The 19,986-nt window shown below is 40.8% G+C and overlaps 1 protein-coding gene across 10 annotated transcripts in view; it reads left to right on the top strand.

The window, feature by feature from the left end:
* LOC143032481 (uncharacterized) overlaps nucleotides 1-19,986 on the top strand; it is a 90,477-nt gene that overhangs the window by 39,893 nt on the left and 30,598 nt on the right. For 6 of the 10 annotated variants that reach the window (XM_076197327.1, XM_076197324.1, XM_076197325.1 and 3 more), the window contains 8 exons: nucleotides 3,776-4,267; nucleotides 6,065-6,157; nucleotides 7,769-7,816; nucleotides 9,787-9,911; nucleotides 10,105-10,278; nucleotides 12,724-12,801; nucleotides 15,626-15,791; nucleotides 16,165-16,365. In XM_076197327.1, the coding sequence (XP_076053442.1) occupies nucleotides 3,776-4,267; nucleotides 6,065-6,157; nucleotides 7,769-7,816; nucleotides 9,787-9,911; nucleotides 10,105-10,278; nucleotides 12,724-12,801; nucleotides 15,626-15,791; nucleotides 16,165-16,365 (1,377 nt within the window). The remainder of the gene's footprint in view (nucleotides 1-3,775; nucleotides 4,268-6,064; nucleotides 6,158-7,768; nucleotides 7,817-9,786; nucleotides 9,912-10,104; nucleotides 10,279-12,723; nucleotides 12,802-15,625; nucleotides 15,792-16,164; nucleotides 16,366-19,986) is intronic. The other 4 variants (XM_076197332.1, XM_076197331.1, XM_076197328.1 and 1 more) reach the window with 3 other exon arrangements.

The raw sequence follows: 19,986 nt of genomic DNA, 5'->3' as shown, positions 1-19,986 counted from the left end.
ATAAGAATGAAGGAGACTGCAAGAGATCATAGGGCCTACACTAGGCAGACTATTTTGTCCATTGTATCTCTTATTAAGTTTTTTTTTTCACCATAATTACCATAATGACAGCATCTTCGGCCTTCTGTGTTTGCTTATGAACTATTTAAAATTATTTTGTCTTTCTCTTTTTTAAATCATTTCTCAGCTGTTGAAGATTGTCTTCTCTTGTACTTCCTGTTTCCACAGCCATTGCTTTTATCCGTTCATCCACCTCTTTCCTTATGGTCTCGTTATTTGTGTTTTCATTATATTTCAACCTCTCATTTTCATTTTTTAAATGCTAATTATTTTTTTTAGTGCACTGAACTCTTAATTCTGTGTTTACTTTTTTTTTTTAAGTCACTTCCTTGTTTAGGTCTTTATTTGTCTTTCATAGATTATCAGTTTCCTGCCTCCATGAATCATTCATATTTTTCATGTCTCTCTCAATGTCTATAACTATTAAAGATCCTTCTTTCATACCCACTAAATCCAGAGAAATCCTTTTTGTGCCTCTTGATCTAAAACCTATCTTTGTATTTTGGTTTGCCCTTGTGCCAGTAGATGGCTCTGGGTACATGTTTACATTGTAATGTGATGGACAGCCATCTTGTGGTTTCTCTGGCCCATCATTGTTTTTTTCCATTTCACTTCAATTTCACACTGTTGGAAATCAATCTTTCTGGGTATCCATGAGCACTCCCCTCCTCATTTGTCACACCCAGGATATTCTATAATTGTATCACTGTTAAGATGTTTTGTTTTTTAAAGTATTTGAGAAGCACTAATATATGCATGTTGTCACTATGACAAACAACATAGTGTCTTATGGGAAGGGGAGTTATGCTCGTGGTGTCCCATCTTTGTATCTTGCAGTGTCTAGTTTGCTCTTAAATTCATGTATGGTTTTAGCACACAATATTGTTTTGTCCTGTTCTAGATAACCACCACTGTGTGGATTTTTTTTTTTTTCTATTATAATTTTTTTTGTTATTAGTATTAGTATTATTATTATTATTATTATTATTATTTATTATTATTATTATATTTTAATTCAGGTCTCTTCAATAACTGTCCTTTTTGAGTTTCTTTTCATGTCCCCTTGTATTTCTCTTATCCTAATTTAGTAAGTCCTCTCTATCAAGGACATCCTTGCCTTTCATGATTCTGTAGGTGGTCAGCAGGTCACTTCTTTCTCTTCCTTGTTCCAAAGTCAGTAATTTCAGTTTAGACCGTCTCTCCTCATATGTCAGGTTTGAAAGTGTTGGGGCCATTTTTGTGGTTGCTGTCTGGAGCTTTTCAATTTTCTTGTATTCTTTTTGGCATTGGGTGACCATAGTGTTGCAGCATTCTCTAGTCTAGGCCTTATTAGTGTGACTAGTACTTTTTTTAACAGTTTCTTCATCTAAATAGGTAAAAGCCACTGTTATTGGTTTTAACAAGATGCAAGATTCTCCGACAATTTTGTTTATCAGTTTATCAGGGGACAATTTGGCAATGGCCAAATTATACCATGTAAATAGGATTTGGCAACCCCCTGAGTTTTCCTCGGAGGTTGCTCCATGATTTTAAAGGAGAGAAGACTGAGACAAATGGAATTTCAGCCTTGTTTGTCTCACCAAACCTTCAATGTAGATCCCAACTACAAATCTATACACTTTGTATTATGTATTATCACACTATTCCTCCACATTTCAATATCATATGGGTATTTTCTTCTACAGATACTGATAATCTACCATAGCTATAATGCACATAATATACCAACGGCTTTTTCCCCCTTACAAGGGAGGTAGCTAAAAAACAAAGGCATAAAAGCCATTCCCACCCATTCCATCCTCACATACTCCACTCCCATCCCCCCCCCCCCTATCTCGGCTCCTCCTGGATGATTGGTCATTCTTGCGTCTCACCCACTGCCCTGGTCAGAGGCAATGTAGCAAGACACAGCACATCCACAGCAAGGAGACTTCATTTAATTGGTGACCCCCCGTCCCCTCATGCAGAAAAAGAGAAGACTGGAAGAAATCCCTTCGGGCTGTGTCAAAAATATCATTCAAACACTCCTCCCACCCACTTCCATACATCACATCATCCATACACAACCATTCTTCATTCACCCCTATCTTTTGTCTTCTCCCTTCCTTAACAGACATTCCCATCTTTCCCAGTGCCCATTTTATCCCATCCATCCATCTCATCCTTGGTTGCCCCCTCATGTTCACTCCTTCTACCTCTGCCTTCCACACCTCTTTTACAAATCTTTCTTCACTTGTTCGTTTCTTGTGTCCAAACCATCCCAATACTCTTTCATCAACCCTATCTCCCAACTCCTTTTCCACCCCCCCCTCCTCCTCACATTGTTTCTCACTCTATCCGGCCTAGTAACCCCTACCATACTTCTCAGGCATTTCATCTCAAACACATTCAAACTTCCCCTCTCTTCCTCTCTTAGCTCACATAACCCACTTAATATTGTGAAAACAGTGAGTATAATCCAAGCCAAATGAGGTGGGTAAGTAGCATGGGTATAATGTTGTGCGAGACCATGTTTATCAACCCGTATACCTGCCATACTTTTTGGGTTTCCATGGAGGACACTGGGAGCAATGTTATTGCCGAACAGACGGTTAGGTGATGAGTTCAGTGACGTGTACGTGACTGGGAATTTTAACTTGAGCTTCACTAGTGTCACTGGCTGGCAACCTGCAGCTTGTTAGTGGCTGGCAACAGTCTCTATGCCCTCCTGCACGCATCTAAAGAATTGTTGGTCTTATTAGTATAGGACTGTTTTTCTGTCATTGGCTGAAAGTACAGTGAGACGTCTCATTAACGGACGTTAATTGGCTGTGTTTGCGGTGTTTTCGGTGTTTTGGAGTGGTTTTTGGGTGGCATAGTGATTGCACGCACTAAACAACAGCACCAAAACCACCGAAAACGCAGCGGAAACACCGCAAACACAGCTAATTAACGTCCGTTAATGAGAGGTCTCACTGTAGTAGAAGTAGGGGAACAGTTGCCAAGTGTCAATTCCTGGTGTATGAAAAGATGGGAGGAAATGCAGCTGAAATTGAAAGATCTTGGGGCTGATCTGGAGACTAAGTACCAGCCCCCGAGGACTGCACCTCCAGATAGAGGTAGGGTGTTTGATGGGTTTTCAAAATGGGCAGCAGGGTGATGATGATTACCATTCATCATGCAGGACCACTTCTTACAGGTACCCATCTTTGATACCTCTTGAAAAACGAATGTCAAAGAGAATCTTCCTATTGCCCTTTCTCAGAACTCAACATCCATGCTTCCATCTAGAGATGTAGTGGTACTTTGTCTCTGGACCAGGCCCTAGATCACTTCGTAAATTTCACTTACATTTCTTCATTTTTTTCACTTAAGAACTGACAACCAGCAACTACTCCTTTCCTCCAACTACAATAGGTCAGTGACTTAGAAATTACCCATACCAATACAACACCGACAACAGTCTAGTTGTTCTCCGTAGAGATTGGGTTTGAGGATTGTTGCCAAACATTGGGGCTGCAGGGTTTTTTTTAGTAATACCTAAGACAACAGTTATAATCATCACATATGGTTTTAAATAACAGCAGATTATATATATATATATATATATATATATGTATATGTATATATGTATATTTATATTTATATATATATCTTAGATGTGTAGCATGAAGTAAATTGTTTCAAGGGTGATATGGAATTTCTCACAATTTACATGCACTTTTCCCTTGGACAGCATGCTGGGATCAGTCGACTTCAAAAGCCACAGCAGCAGCAACCACAACATTCACAGCAGCAACAACTTCCACAACAACAGGCACCTCAGCAGGCACAACAACAGGTACAAGTCCACCAACAGCAATTGCAGCAAACACCACAGCCGACTCAGCAACATCAAGGATTACATAAACCGCAACAACAACAAACTAATCTACAGTTGATGGTACAGCAGCAACCACAACCATCGCAGCAACAGCAGCATTCACAGCCATCACAGCAGCAACATTCACTTTCATCATCACAGCAACATCAACAACAGCCACAACCACAACAGCAACAGCAACAGCAGCAGCAGCAACCGCACCAAGCACAGCAATCAATGTCAAGGCCTGAATATCATTTGAATCTGAAGCAGCTGGAACAAAAATCTAAGCAAGGAAACGCTATAACGAAAACCTGCAATAAACATTTCTCGTATCAGAGGCGACTTATTTCGCAAAAACTAAAGGTAGGACAAAGCTTTATTATGTTTAATTAGACAGATACCTTGCATGGCATGGATCTTGCTTTATTTATTGCATATTTGCTCAAAATTATGTGTAGAGGGACCTGTGGATTTTGATCCTGTTCAGGAGATGATATACTGGCTTCTTGGGTTTTCAGAGGATTAGGAGAGGAACAGAGAGAGTAATTGGTGAGGAACAGTGTGGGTTAAGGACAGATAAGGGTTGTGGATCAGATTTATGTAGTAAGATGTGTGAGAAAGCTTTAGGAAAAGGTAAGGATGTTGTTTTGGGCCTTAATGGATTTGGAAAAAGCTTATGACAGAGTAGACAGGAAGGCACTGTGGGAGGTATTGCAGATATATGGGATAGGAGGAAAGCTGTTAGAGCAGTCAAGAGTTTTTACGAGAGTAGTAGAGCTTGTGTTAGAATCAGAAATGGAGAGAGTGAGTGGTTTGAGATAAAGTTGGGACTTCGTCAGGGATGTGTTATATCACCTTGGCTGTTCAATCTATACATAGATGGGGTGGTGTGAAAGGTAAGTGCAAGGGTAGTGGGTCAGGGATTGGAGATGGTTAAAGAAAATGGAGAAAAGTGGGAGATAAGCCAGTTGTTGTTTGTTGATGACACTGTGCTTGTGGCAGGATCAGAGGAGGTATTGAGGAAGTTAGTGACAGAGTTTGAGAAGGTGTGCAAAAGAAGGAATTTAAATATAAATATGGGTAAAAGTAAGTTGATAAGATGTACAAGGTGAGAAAGTGGCAACAGACAAGAAGTGGGTCTTAAGGGAGAGAGACTGGAGGAAGTGTATAGTTTTAGATACTTGGGTGTAAATGTGGCAGGAAAGGAAGGAATTGAGGTGGAGGTAGACTGTAGATTGAGAGAAGTGAGTACATGCCTTTGGGGATTAAAAAGTGTAATGAGAAATAGACATTTGGGAATGGATGCTAAGAGGAGATTGTATGAAGGAGTGATCGTGCCGACAGCACTGCATGGGGCAGAAACATGGAACATCAGAGAGGAGGAGTTTGAATATATTTGAGGTGAGGAGTATGAGAAGTATGCTAGGTGTTATTAGGCTGTATAGAGTGAGAAATGAGGTGAGGAGGAGAATGGGGTTGGAAAGGAAGATGGGAGATAGGGTTGATGAAAGAGTATTAGGGTGGTTTGGACACATGGAAAGAATGAGTGAAGAAAGATTGGTAAAAGAGGTGTGAAAGGCAGAGGTGGAAGGAGTGAACATGAGGGGATGTTGAAGGATGAGATGGATGGATGGGGTAAAAGGGGCACTGGGAAATGGGAATGTCTTTTGAGGAAGGGAGAAGACAGAAGATATGGGTGAGTGGAGAATAGTTGTGTATGGATGATGATGTGATGCATGGAAGGGAGTGGGTGGGGGATGTGGGAGTATGTTTGAATGATATTTTTGACGCAGCCCAAAGGGGTTTCTATCTGTCTTCTCTCTGCATGAAGGGATGGAGAAGGAGGGGTCACCAATTTAAAGAAGCAGCCGTGCAACACTGCTTCTGACCCAGGGCAGTGGATGAAAAGCAGGGATGACCCGTCATCTAGGAGGAGCCAAGAAATGAGGGAGGGAGGGAGGGAGTGGAGTATGTGGGGATGGAATGGAAGTAGCCTTTGGTGTATGTATGTATATTTGTAACATTAGGAGACAGAACAGCAATTTGTAGCACTTATACTCACTTGAATCCTGTGATAGTCATGCCAGACTTGTTATTATACAGTGATGAAGAGTGCTGATGACAGACCTAATTTGATATACATATTTTTTATCTTCACAGGGTGGCAATTCCCCAGGGTCAACAAGTGCTTCAGATATCATTAGACCTCCTAGTGGTGAGCCAGTCACACCAAATTCATCTACTCAATCTCAGGTAGTTTTTTTTCCATCATCTTCATTATCTTGTTCCTTTTGTTAATTTTTTTTTTTTTTTCTCTCTCTCTCTCTCTTCAAATCTCACTCAGCCAGGATGTCCAACCTACTTATTCTATAATTTGCATTATCATTCTTTTTGCTGCATGTACATGTATGATATATATGTATACCTTATGCTATGATAGGGTAGAGAGAAAGGCACTGTGGGAGGTTATGCAGATATACGGGATAGGAGGAAAGCTTTTGGGAGCTGTCAAGAGTTTTTATGAGAGTAGTAGAGCTTGTGTCAGGATTGGAAATGGAGAGAGTGAGTGGTTCGAGGTAAAGGTGGGACTTCGTCAAGGATGCGTTATGTTGCCCTGGCTGTTCAACTTATACATGGATGGGGTGGTGCGAGAGGTAAATGCAAGGGTAGTGGGAAAGGGATTGGAGATGGTTAAAGAAAATGGAGAATACTGGGAGGTGAGCCAGCTGTTGTTTGCGGATGACACTGCGCTTGTGGCAGGATCGGAGGAGGGATTGAGGAAGTTGGTGACAGAGTTTGGGAGAGTACGTGATAGAAGAAAGCTAAAGATAAATGTGGGTAAAAGTAAGGTGATGAGATGTACAAGGGGTGAAAGTGGCAGTAGACTGGAAGTGAGCATTAAGGGAGAGCTACTGGAGGAAGTGGATAGTTTTAGATACTTGGGTGCAAATGTGGCAGGAAAAGGTGGTGTGAAGGTGGAGGTAGAATGTAGATTGAGAGAAGCGAGTAAATGCCTTGGTGGATTAAAGAGTGTAATGAGGAATAGACATTTGGGAATGGATGCCAAGAGGAGACTGTATGAAGGAGTGATTGTGCCAACAGCACTGTATGGGGCAGAAACATGGAACATAAGAGAAGAAGAGAGAAGTAGTTTGAATGTGTTTGAGATGAGGTGTCTGAGAAGTATGGTGGGGGTTACTAGGCTAGATAGAGTGAGAAATGAGGAGGAGAACAGGAGTGGAAAAGGAGCTGGGAGATAGGGTTGTTGAAAGATATTAGGATGGTTTGGACACATGGAAAGAATGAGTGAAGAAAGACTAGTAAAAGAGTTATGGAAGGCAGATGTGGAGGGAGTGAACATGTGGGGACATCCTAGGATGAGGTGGATAGATGGGGTGAAGGGGGCTTTGGGGAAGAGGGGAATGTCTGTTGAGGAAGGACGGGAGAGGACAGAAGACAGGGGTGAATGGAGAATGGTTGTATATGGATGATGTTGTGATGCATGAGGTGGAATGGGCGGGGGTGGGGGGTGATGTAGTATGTGTGAGCAAAAGTTGACGCAGCCCGAAGGGATTTCTCCCCGTCCTCTCCTTTTATGCAAGGGGTGGTTGCCGATTTAATGAAGCGGCCTTGCTGTGGATGTGCTGTGTCTTGCGACACTGCTTGTGACCCAGGGCAGTGGGCAAGGTGCAGGGATGACCCGTCATCCAGGAGGTGCTCAGATATGAGGGAGGGGTGTGGAGTGTATTCAGGGATGAATACACTTTTTGGCTACCTCCCATGTAAGGGGGAAAAAGCCTTGGTATATGTATGTATGTATGTATATGTATACCGTTGTCAATGTATGCATGTTTTGTATTTCAGAACATTCCTGCACATGTACCAGGAAGCGTCGTAAAACCTGTACTACAGGTAAATAGCTTTGTAGTTTTTGCAAATATTCAGCAGTACCCACATATCTCATTTTGAAAAATTTTGCTGCTAAGGCTCTCCTTGGCATTGCTTTGTTCATTGTTCAAATTGGTGTAGGAATTTCTTTGAAATTGAGGTGCTAAGATAAGAGGGAAGCAAGGGTGGTGGATGGGAGTGTGTGTATGCCTTGACTTGACTACCTCCCTAACAAGGTGTGTGTGTGTGTGTGTGTGTGTGTGTGTGTGTGTGTGTGTGTGTGTGTGTGTGTGCGTGTGCATGTTCGTGCGTGCACACATGCACTTACATATACCAAGGCTTTTTTCCCCCTTACAAGGGAGATAGCAAAAAAGAAAAAGGCTTAAAATCATTCCCATCCATTCCATCCCTAAATCCACTCCACTCCCCTCCACCCTCCCTCCCATATTAGCACCTCTTGGATGACGGGTCATCCTTGCACCCTGGGTCAGAGCAGTAAGGAAGTCCCAGCACATCCACAGCAAGGCTGCTTCATTAAATCGGCGACCCCCCCTCTCTGTCCCCCCATGCAGACAAGAAGACGGGGAGAAATCCCTTCGGGCTGCGTCAAATTTTGCTCACACATACTACCCCCATCCCCCCACCCATTCCACCTCATGCATCACAACATCATCCATATACAGCCATTCTCCATTCACCCCTGTCTTCTGTCCTCTCCCGTCCTTCCTTAACAGACATTCCTCTCTTCCCCAAAGCCCCCTTCACCCCATCCATCCATCTCATCCTAGGACGTCCCCTCATGTTCATTCCCTCCATATCTGTCTTCCATACCTCTTTTACCAGTCTTTCTTCCCTCATTCTTTCCATGTGTCCAAACCATCCTAATACTCTTTCATCAACCCTATCTCCCAACTCCCTTTCCACCTCTGTTCTCCTCCTCACTTCCTCATTTCTCACTCTATCTAGCCTAGTAACCCCTATCATACTTCTCAGACACCTCATCTCAAACACATTCAAACTCCTTCTCTCTTCCTCTCTTATGTTCCATGTTTCTGCCCCATACAGTGCTGTTGGCACAATCACTCCTTCATATAACCTTCTCTTGGCATCCATTCCCAGATGTCTATTTCTCATTATAAATTTTAATCCACCAAGGCATTTACTTGCTTCTCTCAATCTACATTGTACCTCCACCCCTACTCCTCCCTTTCCTGCCACATTTGCACCCAAGTATCTAAAACTATCCACTTCCTCCAGTTGCTCTCCCTTAATGCTCACTTCCAGTCTGCTGCCACTCTCTCCCCATATACATCTCATCACCTTACTTTTGCCCACATTTATCTTCGGCTTCCTTCTTTCACACACCTCAAACTCTGTCACCAACTTCCTCAATCCCTCCTCTGATCCTGCTACAAGCTCAGTGTCGTCAGCAAACAACAACTGGCTTATCTCCCACTTTTCTCCATTTTCTTTAACCATCTCCAACCCCTGACCCACTACCTATGCATTCACCTCTCACACCACCCCATCCATGTATAGATTGAACAGCCAGGGCGACATAACACATCCCTGACCAAGTCCCACCTCTACCTCAAACCATTCACTGTCTCCATTTCTAATCCTAACACAAGCTCTGCTACTTTCGTTAAAACTCTTAATAGCTTTCCTTCTATCCCATATATCTGCAATACCACCCACAGTGCCTTCCTGTCTACCCTGTTGTATGCCTTTTCCAAATCCATAAAAACCCCCCAAAACACCCTTACCTTTTCCTATAGCTTTCTCACATATCTGTCTTACCACAAAGATCTGATCTACACAACACCCACCTCTCCTAAAACCACACTGTTCCTCACGAATTACTCCCTCTGTTGTTCCTAGGCACTCCTCCAGTCCTCTGGCACTCTACCCTCTCTTAATTAAGTAAAGTAAAAGTAAAGAACATTTTATTGACATTGTTAAATCTTATTATTATATATATTTTTTTTATCAAGAGTCCAAATAAGAAGCTAACATTGGAGGAATACAGGCAAAGGAATTCTTCAGAGAAAAATTCACCACAGAAGCCCATAGGTTCAGGCACTCTTCAGCCAGTTAAATCAGGAGAAGAAGTGAGAATGTAAGTAGTGCTGTTGATGACATCTGCTTGTAACATGTTTTTTTAAATTTGTGTGTTGATTGTGCCAAATGACCCATTTCAAGATTGGGATGTTGGTGACCTCCATCCAGCTCAAAATTGAGAATTTGAATTGGGTGTTTTTTTTTAATTTTTTTAATTTTTTTATTATTATTATTATTTTTTTTTTACACAGACCTGGAACTGGTACTAACAGTCAGATCAGGCAACAATTTTACTGCATTCAGAAAACGGATGGAACCCGTGTGTTGGCAGTTATGCCCGTAACGCCATCCTCCAGTGCTACCTCAAGCGGTACAGGAGGAACAATGGTTAACAACGTATCTAGTTCATCGTCATCAATTGTAAAGTAAGTCATAAAAAATAGATGAAATTTTGTTATCCTTTTAATGTTTTGTACAACCATCTTGACATGTATTTATGTGTATTCCTAGTGGATAAAAACTAAGATTTTGAATTTGCATTTGCCATGCATGTAACTCCACCCCACACTTAAAAGATCTCATAGTGGAAACAAGAAACAGCATAGAACAGTTGCAGGCACATGATATTGACAGCAGAAAGAAAGAATGGTCAAGAGAGGCCAAATGCAGAGTATGGGATCCAATATATTTGACGTTTCGCCCAGCAGGGCTTCTTCAGAAATAACACAGTTGAGAAACATTTTACTCCTTATATAGCCCGAGCTTGCAGGGAGAAACAAACATAAAAATGGTGTACACACAATTTGCGCAAATTTCTGAGAGGGAAGACAGGTGGTGGGTGGGAGTGACTTTTGACTTTGGCTACCTCCCCTATAAGGGGGGGAAAATCCCCTGCTATATAGATAGATACTCTATCAAGACCACAATCATCTACACTTTGAATCAAAATCCTTCCCAGCAGTACATGAAAATAATATACACATAGTTTTGAACAAGAGCCCTCAAACATACCCAAGTCTCGGATTACTTAGGATTTTTGTTGTTGAACTTTGTTTCCCATTCTTGGCTCTATGCAAAAATAGTTATAAAAATAGTGTGTATTTAACAAGTTGAGGGGGAGCTACACTTGTGGTGTCCCACCTTTGTATCTCGCAGTGTCTAGTTTGCTCTTAAATTTGTATATGGTTTTTGCACACACTATTGTTTTGTCCAGCTTGTTCCAAGTGTCCACCACTCTGTGTGGAAAATTGTTTTTCTTCAAATCTCTTCTATAACTATCCTTTTTGAGTTTCCATGTCCTCTTGCATTTCTCTTGGCCCAATTTAGTAAGTCCTCTCTATCAAATATTTCCATGCCTTTCATGATTCTACAGATGGTCAGTAGGTTGCCTCTCTCCCTTATTTGTTCCAAAGTTGGTAACTTTCCATGTAGCTAGTCTCTCTTCACATAACAAGGTTGAAAGTGCTGGGGCCATGTCCATGGTTGCTCTGGATTATTTCAATTTTCTTTATATTCTTTTTGGTACTGGGTGACCACGCAGTTGCAGTATGCTCCAGTCTAGGTCTTATTGATGAGACAGTGCTTCTGATGATGAGACAGGTCTTATTGATGTGACAGTGCTTCTGACCCAGAGCAGTGGGCGCTGAATGGCCTACCGGCTCCAGCGCTTGGCCTTCGAGCCAAAAATTCCATAAATCAACCAGAGCAGTGGGCAAGATGCAAGGATGACCCATCATCCAGGAGGTGCCAAGATATGAGGAAGGGAAGGGGGTGGATGGGAGTGGAGTATGTTGGAGATGGAATGGGTGGGAATGGATGTTATGAATTTTTTGGCTACCTCCCTTGTAAGAGGAAAAAATGCATTCGGTATATATATACAGTGAGACCTCTCATTAACGGATGTTAATTAGCTGTGTTTGTGGTGCTTTTGCTGTGTTGGCTGTGTTTTGGAGTGGTTTTTGGGTGGCATAGTGATTGCACGCACTAAACATCAGCACCAAAAACACCGAAAACACAGCGAAAACACTGCAAACACAGCTAATTAACATCCATTAATGAGAGGTCTCGCTGTACATGTACGACTTCAGGGGTGAAGTGGCAGCTTTGGTTTCCTGGAAACTGTGAGTCTCCTGTAAGAGAGAACTAGGGCGATGGATTGATTGTAACCTGCGTCCCTACATCAGTTGCTTATAGTCCAAGGGCTCCCCCGTGAGTCTCTTGAAGGAAATGTTATATCAGTGTTGGACTGCTTCTATGCCATTGACCTCCCTCTAGTATAGGAAGAGGGGAGCAGTTGCTAGTTTTGACCATAATACTCAAACATTTGTAACAGCCAACCTACACTTCACAACACGTTCACAGCCAATCATAAAACAAGTGCTCCAAGACTGACCACTTGACTTGCTCCTCCAACAAACTTGTCCAGACATGAGTACCACAGAAAAATACCTCCCAAGAGAAGAAAAAACCACATTTACACAAGTATGTTCAGATCACCATCCTGCACTAAGACAGTACCAACATTATATAGGACTGGCCATAGAAACAAACTGCCCCAGATGCAACTGTCACACAGAAGACACTGAACACCTACTCTCACAACAATACAGTATTTCATCTTCAAGTGTGGAATCTGGTGGCTCTTGCTTGTTATCTGGAAGCTATGAATCTCCTGTAACAGACACCTGGGGCAGCAGAATGATTAATTTATATGCATATATATTTATGTATTATTGAAGGGTAGTGCTGTGATTTCACCATGTTTTGGTGCAGCTAAGGAGACTGATACATTTTGTTTTAATTTTTTGTTTTATGTTATTAATGGGCTGATTGATGTTAAGCTTTTTTTTCTGGGTATTCTGTTTCCGCAGGACTTCACGAGTTAGAAAAGTCTCGGAGAAAAAAATAAACTTTCCACAAGGATCAGGGGATTACTACGTCATATATAAGTAAGCGGATAGTAGAATTGAAGATATATGTATGTACATATGTATGTAAAGTACATATGTATTTTATTTGAAACTCGTAATTTGAGACTGTACAGTAATGGTGATGGATTGACATGTATTTTATTTAGGAGTGGGATGATTAGTGACTTTACCAATTGTACAGTTTCATAAGTCTATAGATATATCTGTATACCAAAGGTTCCTTCTTCCATATTAGGAATGGGATGACTAGTGACTCTTTCCTAATCTTATAATATCATAAGTCTATAGATCTATCTGTATACCAAAGGCTCCTTCCCCTATGTAAAGGAGGTTGTTATCCAAGGCACACCCTCATCCACTCCACTCCCATCCATCACTCGCTCTTTTCCCCTTTACATTAGCTCCTTGTTGAGTAGTCTCCTACCAGACACCTAGGTCAGAAGCAATGCACCAAGACATAGCACATCCATAACAGTGTCCCATTCCTTCATTTACTTGGTATTTTTCCCTCTTTTTTTTTCCCCTTGTGGAAATAGAGAAGATGTGAAATCCCTGTGGGATGCATCAGTTTATTGTCCATTGACAACCATTCTCCACCCATGCCCATCTCTTGCCTTCTCTCTTTCCTGCTCAACAGGTATTCCCTTTTTACTCGATGCCCCATTTACCCCATCCATCCATCTCATCCTCGGTCGCCCCCTCATGTTCACTCCTTCTGCCTCTGCCTTCCACACCTCTTTTACAAACCTTTCCATATGTCCAAACCATCCCAATACTCTTTCATCAACCCGATCTCCCAACTCCCTTTCCATCCCCGTTCTCTGCCTCACCTCATTTCTCACTCTATCAAGCCTGTTAACCTCTATCATACTTCTTAGACACCTCATCTCAAACACATTCGAAGTCCTCCTCTCTTCAAAGTCCTCCTCTCTTCCTCTCTTATGTTCCGTGCCCCATACTGTGCTGTCAGCACAATCACTCCCTGATACAATCTCATAGCATCCATTCCCAAATGTCTGATTCTCATTATACTTTTTTATTCCTCAAGGCATTTGTTTTCCTCAATCTACATTCAACCTCCACCTCCACTCCCTTTCCTGCCACATTTGCACCCAAGTAACCAAAGCTATCCACTTCCTCAAGTTTCTCTCCCATAATACTACCTTCCAGTCTGCCGCCACTTTCTCCCCTTGTATGTCTCATCACCTTTTACCCACAGTTATCTTCAACTTCTTTCACATACCTTTCCAAACTCTGTCACTAACTTCCTCAATCCCTCCTCAACCCCTCCTCAGATCCACAGTGCCTTCCTGTCTACCTTGTCATAAGCCTTTTCCAAATCCATGAAGGCCCAAAAACATCCTTACCTTTTCCTAAAGCTTTTTCACATATCTCTTACCACAAAAACCTGATTCACACAATCCTTGCCTGTCCTAAACCCACACTGTTCCTCACCAACTACTCCCTCTGTTCCTCTCCTAATCCTCTCAATATAGACCCTCCCATAAGTCTTTCCAACTATACCTAACAAATTGATCCTGCTGAAACTTGTCCCCTTTTCCCTTGTAAAGTGGAACTACACAGTAGGGTGTGTCAGTTTTAGGGGTTAGGAAAAAAAAATAAAAATTTGTCATTTTGGTAGCAATTTATTGTTGGCTTTTGACATACTGAACAAAATTCTGGCGTAAAAAGTAATTTTAGATATTTCCCACCTTAATCAAAATTAGTATGAAATATATTTTGAGGATTTTCAACTTATTTGGCATTATTTGCATCTTTCTATTTCAAGTTTATTGCCATAAAACAAGTTTATATATAAAATATCAAGTACGAAAAGTTAGTGACATGCAGAGCTCCTTAGCAGACAGGTATATGACGTGGCAAATCATGTTGCTGGTGGCAAATGTAGAAGAAAGTCAATGCAGTTATATAAATGCACGGTAAAACGAGAGGACACGGAAAAAAACTGAAAAAAGATAGTTATAGAAAAAACTTGTAAAGGAACAGTTTCCCACACAGAGCGATTAATACATGGAACAAATTAGACAACAAAACAGTATCTGCAAACATTATACAAGATTTTAAGATAAAACTTGATGCGGAGAGATACAAAGACGGGTCACCACGAGCATAGCTCCCCTCCTGTATATTACAACTAGGTAAAATACATACACACACATGTACACATGCACACACTGCCAACAATGTCAACTGGAGTTCCATAGGCCGCCGAATAAAACGGAAATTTTCATTAGTGTAAGGAGAGCAAGATGCCTGGGTTGTATTACGTGGGGGTGGAGCACTTGTGGTTGCCCAGAATGTGCAGCGTTAAATATGTCTGTTGAGAGAAAGTGCAAGGGAACGAAGGCAGATCAACACAAGCACGCAGAGCCTTCTGGAGGTGCTATACCAAAACTAAATGTAAATAGAGGCTTTGAAACCCCAAGGTTTACACCTTAGGTTGAACACTGATGACCCCTTTTCTGGATTTGGTACATACATATACCAAGGCTTTTTCCCCCATACAAGGGAGGTAGCCCAAAAGGAAAAGGCATAAAATCATTCCCACCCATACCATAGAAAGATTTAAATTATGAATATTGAACCCATGAATGTCAGGAGTTAGGTGTATGTCAAGTTATCAAGGGTTCATTGTAAAATGGAATTTGGTGGTCACAGATCCCACTAAGCATTTCACATCGTATGATTTATACACGTGTGTAGTCTGAGCCCTTCGAAACTTCAGTGATGTGGCTTCAATTTTTTTTTTTTTTTAGGGGGGGGGATCTTTGTCATAGGATTTTCTTCATATCACTTACATGTTACTTTCTTTTGTTGATAGTGAAAGAGTGAAGTTCACTGCCAGTAAGACTTCACCAGTACAACATCAAGTAATGACAGTACAGCATGAGGAACAACCTTCGACAGCACCATCAGCCAGTCCTCCGATTCAGGAAGCCACAGTCAGATCTACCACTGGATCACCCGATCACGAGGAGAAGGACATGGTAAGGATGCGGATGCTTGTTATTTGGTTTGTGGATGCTCATTATTTGGTTTCTACACAGAGGTGAGAAGATAAGTAACTTGTGCAACTACCCAGGGCTTAACCCCTGCTGACTCGCACCCCCAATTCCTATAATGGGTCAAGGTGATGGTAAAACTCCTCTCCTCAGTAAAGTCGTTCTTTTAAGTTTAAGGTAAAAGAAATTGAGAATTAGTTACCTTGATTTAGTTACTCCTTGATAGGGCAGATTAATATTAAAATGAAAATGTTTCGTAATGAATATCCACTCATGCTCAAGTTGATTGAAGTATACCAGTCCAAGTGTTTTCCCTTGATTTGTCATTTACCAATGCTATACCTTAACTCATACATAGGAGGACAAACCCCGCTGCATTCCTGGTCAAATGGCTGTTTGTACATATTGTGGGATCCTTAGCGAAGATTTCAACCGATGTCAGCGGTGTAAAAAGCAGCTCCCCAGTAATGTGAGGACAATGGAGGCCTCTGGGACACAGTCATCCTCCAAACCTACACAGTCGGTTTCCCACATCTCTACCTCACAGATTAGCAAACAGGTGCTTAAAACACTTCAGTCATGCTGATGGAGGAAGCTTTATTTTAATTGGACCACTTTTAAGTAGAAGTTTCTTATAGGTTATAGGTGGATGAGCTCACCTTTCTAGAGTAGACTTAACTAAGCAAGGGAGTACAGGAGAATACTATTCTTGACTGACACTTTGCTGCACTTACTTCATTGTTTGTCTTTTCATAACATTTCCTCACTAGATCACTGAACTGATGGTACAATGTTGATTCAGGATAAGTGTAATTATTTTCATGAATTTAATACGAAATCACTTAAGGGTTTTTAAAAGGTCATTTTTGAGAACATAACTATTTGGGATTGTGGTTGTCTGTGCTTTGAACTTCGTCCATGAAGGCAGAGGGAATACATCAGGATGTAGTTCCTGTATTTTATTTGTTTATAAATTTTTTTAGGGTGTGGTGATAAAACTATATATTTTTCACCAACACATAATCGTTGAGATGAAATGAATCATTGATAGCTGATCTTTACCATTTAGGCTTAGCTGCACTGAAACAGTGTCACTTCTTGTTGATCATGTTTGTGACTGATGGATGCACCTCTTTGCAATCCATATAGGAAGGATTGAGTTGGATCTGTAGGAAACATATACAGATGTGAGAACTAAGTTGACATTGGCTTGATAGTTATGAATTGATTTGTTGATAGTTTCCAAGAAAGTTTTTGTCATCATTCAGTGTTCAAGTACTGTTCAAGCACCACTTGGTTTTGTTTTTATAAGACATTGAAGCTTAAGAATCATTATTTAGATGTAGTTTTTAGTAAGTTAACCAAGGGTTGTGTAATGGTTGCACATACTTTGGAGTACTGTATTTGCACTGCTGTGGTCATATGTCTTATGGGATGGTTGAATTCAGGTTGCAGTGTACAGTACAACATGAAACTGTTCTGAGAATACTGTCCTTGAGTTTTACCACCTCATATTGATAGTCACTTCCACATTTTTTTTTTGTATCATATCACCATTGAGCATCGCCATGACCAGGTTTTAGTTGTAAGATTAAATCAGTACAGTCAGAACTAAACAGTTCATTGTTGAGTTGATAAATCCAGGATCCATGACCATATTAGTATACTACATTAAGGACCCTAAGTCATTGGATCAGCTTTGTTGTAACTATTTTTCTGTATTTTCGGAAGAAGTGGTTCTTTAGTTTGTGTGGTGGATTTCTCAAGAAGCTGATGAATATTTGTGTGGAATATGGTGAACATGTTTATTCAGTAAAAACTCCAAGGAAATTGGTGCTCTAAAGTAGTTGCTATCATAGTCATAAGGCTTGTTGATTGCTCAGGAATCGGTATATTACCCACCTGTTTTGAAAACTAGATATTACATATTTACCAAAGGCCCTCTCTCCACAGGATAAATACCAAGATAAAAGATGTTGATGGAAAGTTGTGTGAGTGCTTCTAAATGAATTTGTGTTTACATATGAGTATGGATATGTATTCACCTTGTACAAAGTTGTATGTAACCAGACTAAACAATATTTTTCCTTCATCTCATCTTTCTTCTTTCTTTACTTCTGTTTGTTGCACTAACCTCAAATTTATGACATCATCAGTTGTTGCCTTGAATTTTGTTGACTGGAAGACTTGCTACCTCATAACAGCTAGTAGGGCTCTCCAAGACCTCCCAAAGACCTTTCTGGGAAGAAATCTAAGTGATGTTTGCATTGTATTAGTGTTGGACTGTTTCTGTATCACCAACCAAAAGTACTAGAAAGATGGGAGCAATTGCCATTTGTCAGCTCTTTGTATAAAGGAAAAAGTGTAGTCTGAAGAACCCCATAGGACTGCACCTCCAAATAGAACTGAGGAAGTTAATGGGTTGGAGATTGACAGGACTGCCTCGTGCAGATATGTTGTCAGTCTCATGGTTCCATCATACTTTGGGGGAATACAGTGACTGTACATTCAAAGGCACTAGTTTCTGGAGGTGAGACATAGATGGTAGTCTCAGTAGGTAGCTAATATGTAACATCAATAATGGTATATGCTCTTAATATCCAGTATATGTATACATACCTATGCATTCATGCACCAAAAACTCTTTCTCCCCATAATAGGGGGTGGCAGAATCAAAGCCAACACCCACCTAGGACCCATTTGTTGTCCCTTTTGTCTTGGTTCCTTGTGGATGAGGGGTCATCCCTGTCCCCTATCCATTATCTTTGATCTGAGCAGTTCGTTTATATGTTGGGATCTAAATTTTTCACTGTTCCTTTTCTTGTTCTTTTTCTGGATGGCCGATAGTTTTGACATTTGATTGGTGGATACCAACTGTTGATTTAAAGTTTTATTCTTAGCAGTATGGCAGGGAAGACCCTTCATTCCAAAAGGACTGAAGATGGGAGGGGTGATGTATGTGGGTCTTTTATTGTGGGTATGTACCTTGACTCTTTGTGGAAGAAAAATATAGAAATGAGAATCTCTTGTCTCTTTGGTCTGCCCCATTTAGTTGCTTTGCATGATGTGCAAGGGGCTCATAATCATCCTTTTAACTAAACCCAAGGTCTCTCACTAATATCTTTAACAGCCCCAGAACAGCTGGCAATAGTTATCAACTCCTCCCATTGATCTTTGAGAAGAAACCTGGACTGTTGTTTCTTTGTACTAGTGTGGGATTGTTTCCATATTATCAGTTTGCAGTATTGAAACAAGGAGCAGTTACCAGTTATCAGCTCTCCTTATGTGAAAAGGTGGAGGAAATAATGTTTTTTAATAAGTTGTCTCTATCAAGAATTTCCATCCCTTTCATAATTCTGTAAATGGTCAGCAAATCACCTCTTTCTCTTCTCTGTTCCAGTGTTGAAGTAATTTATCCAATCTTTGTTCGTGCTAAGATAAGAGGGAGGGTGGAGGGGTGTGGAGTGTATTCAGGGATGGAATGGGTGGGAATGATTTTATGCCTTTTTCTTTTTGTCTACCCCCCTTGTAAGGGGGAAAAAGCCTTGGTATATGTCATATGTTATGTTGTTCGTATGTCAAATTTGATAGTGTAGGTACCATTTTTGTTGCTGCTCTTTGAATTCTTTCTAAAAAAAAATATTTGTGCTAGGTGCCCATAGTGTAGCAGCATACTCTAATTTAGGTCTTATCAGTGCAACCACTATTTTCTCTATCATTTCTTCATGTAGTCAAAGGCCACTTTCATTGATCTTAATAAGTTAAAAGTCTCTCCAACTAGTTTATTGACATGTTTATCAGATGTCAAGTCACTTGAGATATCACTCCCAGGTCCCTTTCTGAGTCGACTATTTTGACTGTCTTGTTACCCATTTCATATTGACCCGATATTCTATTTTCATTTTTTCCAACTTCCATTATACAAAATTTCTTAATGTTAAAGATCATTTCACACCTGACAACATTCCCATATTTTGTCCAAATCTTCTTGTAGCAATCTGCAATCTTCTGTGCTTATTCACTTGGGTAATTTGGTATTGTCAGCAAAGAAGGTCATGTAGCACTTCACTCCCTCATCCATAGTATTTATATGTATGGCAAACATGAAAGGAGCCAATACAGAGCCTTGTGGGATGCCACTTATCACATCTTCCAAGTTTGAATTTTTGTCTCTAAAGTA

This window comes from Oratosquilla oratoria, chromosome 13 (assembly GCF_046742065.1).
Source record: "Oratosquilla oratoria isolate Oo_2021 chromosome 13, ASM4674206v1, whole genome shotgun sequence".
Taxonomy (NCBI): Eukaryota; Metazoa; Arthropoda; class Malacostraca; order Stomatopoda; family Squillidae; genus Oratosquilla; species Oratosquilla oratoria.
The sequence above is the reverse complement of the archived record's forward strand: the minus strand, read 5'-3'. Positions and strand labels throughout refer to the sequence as shown.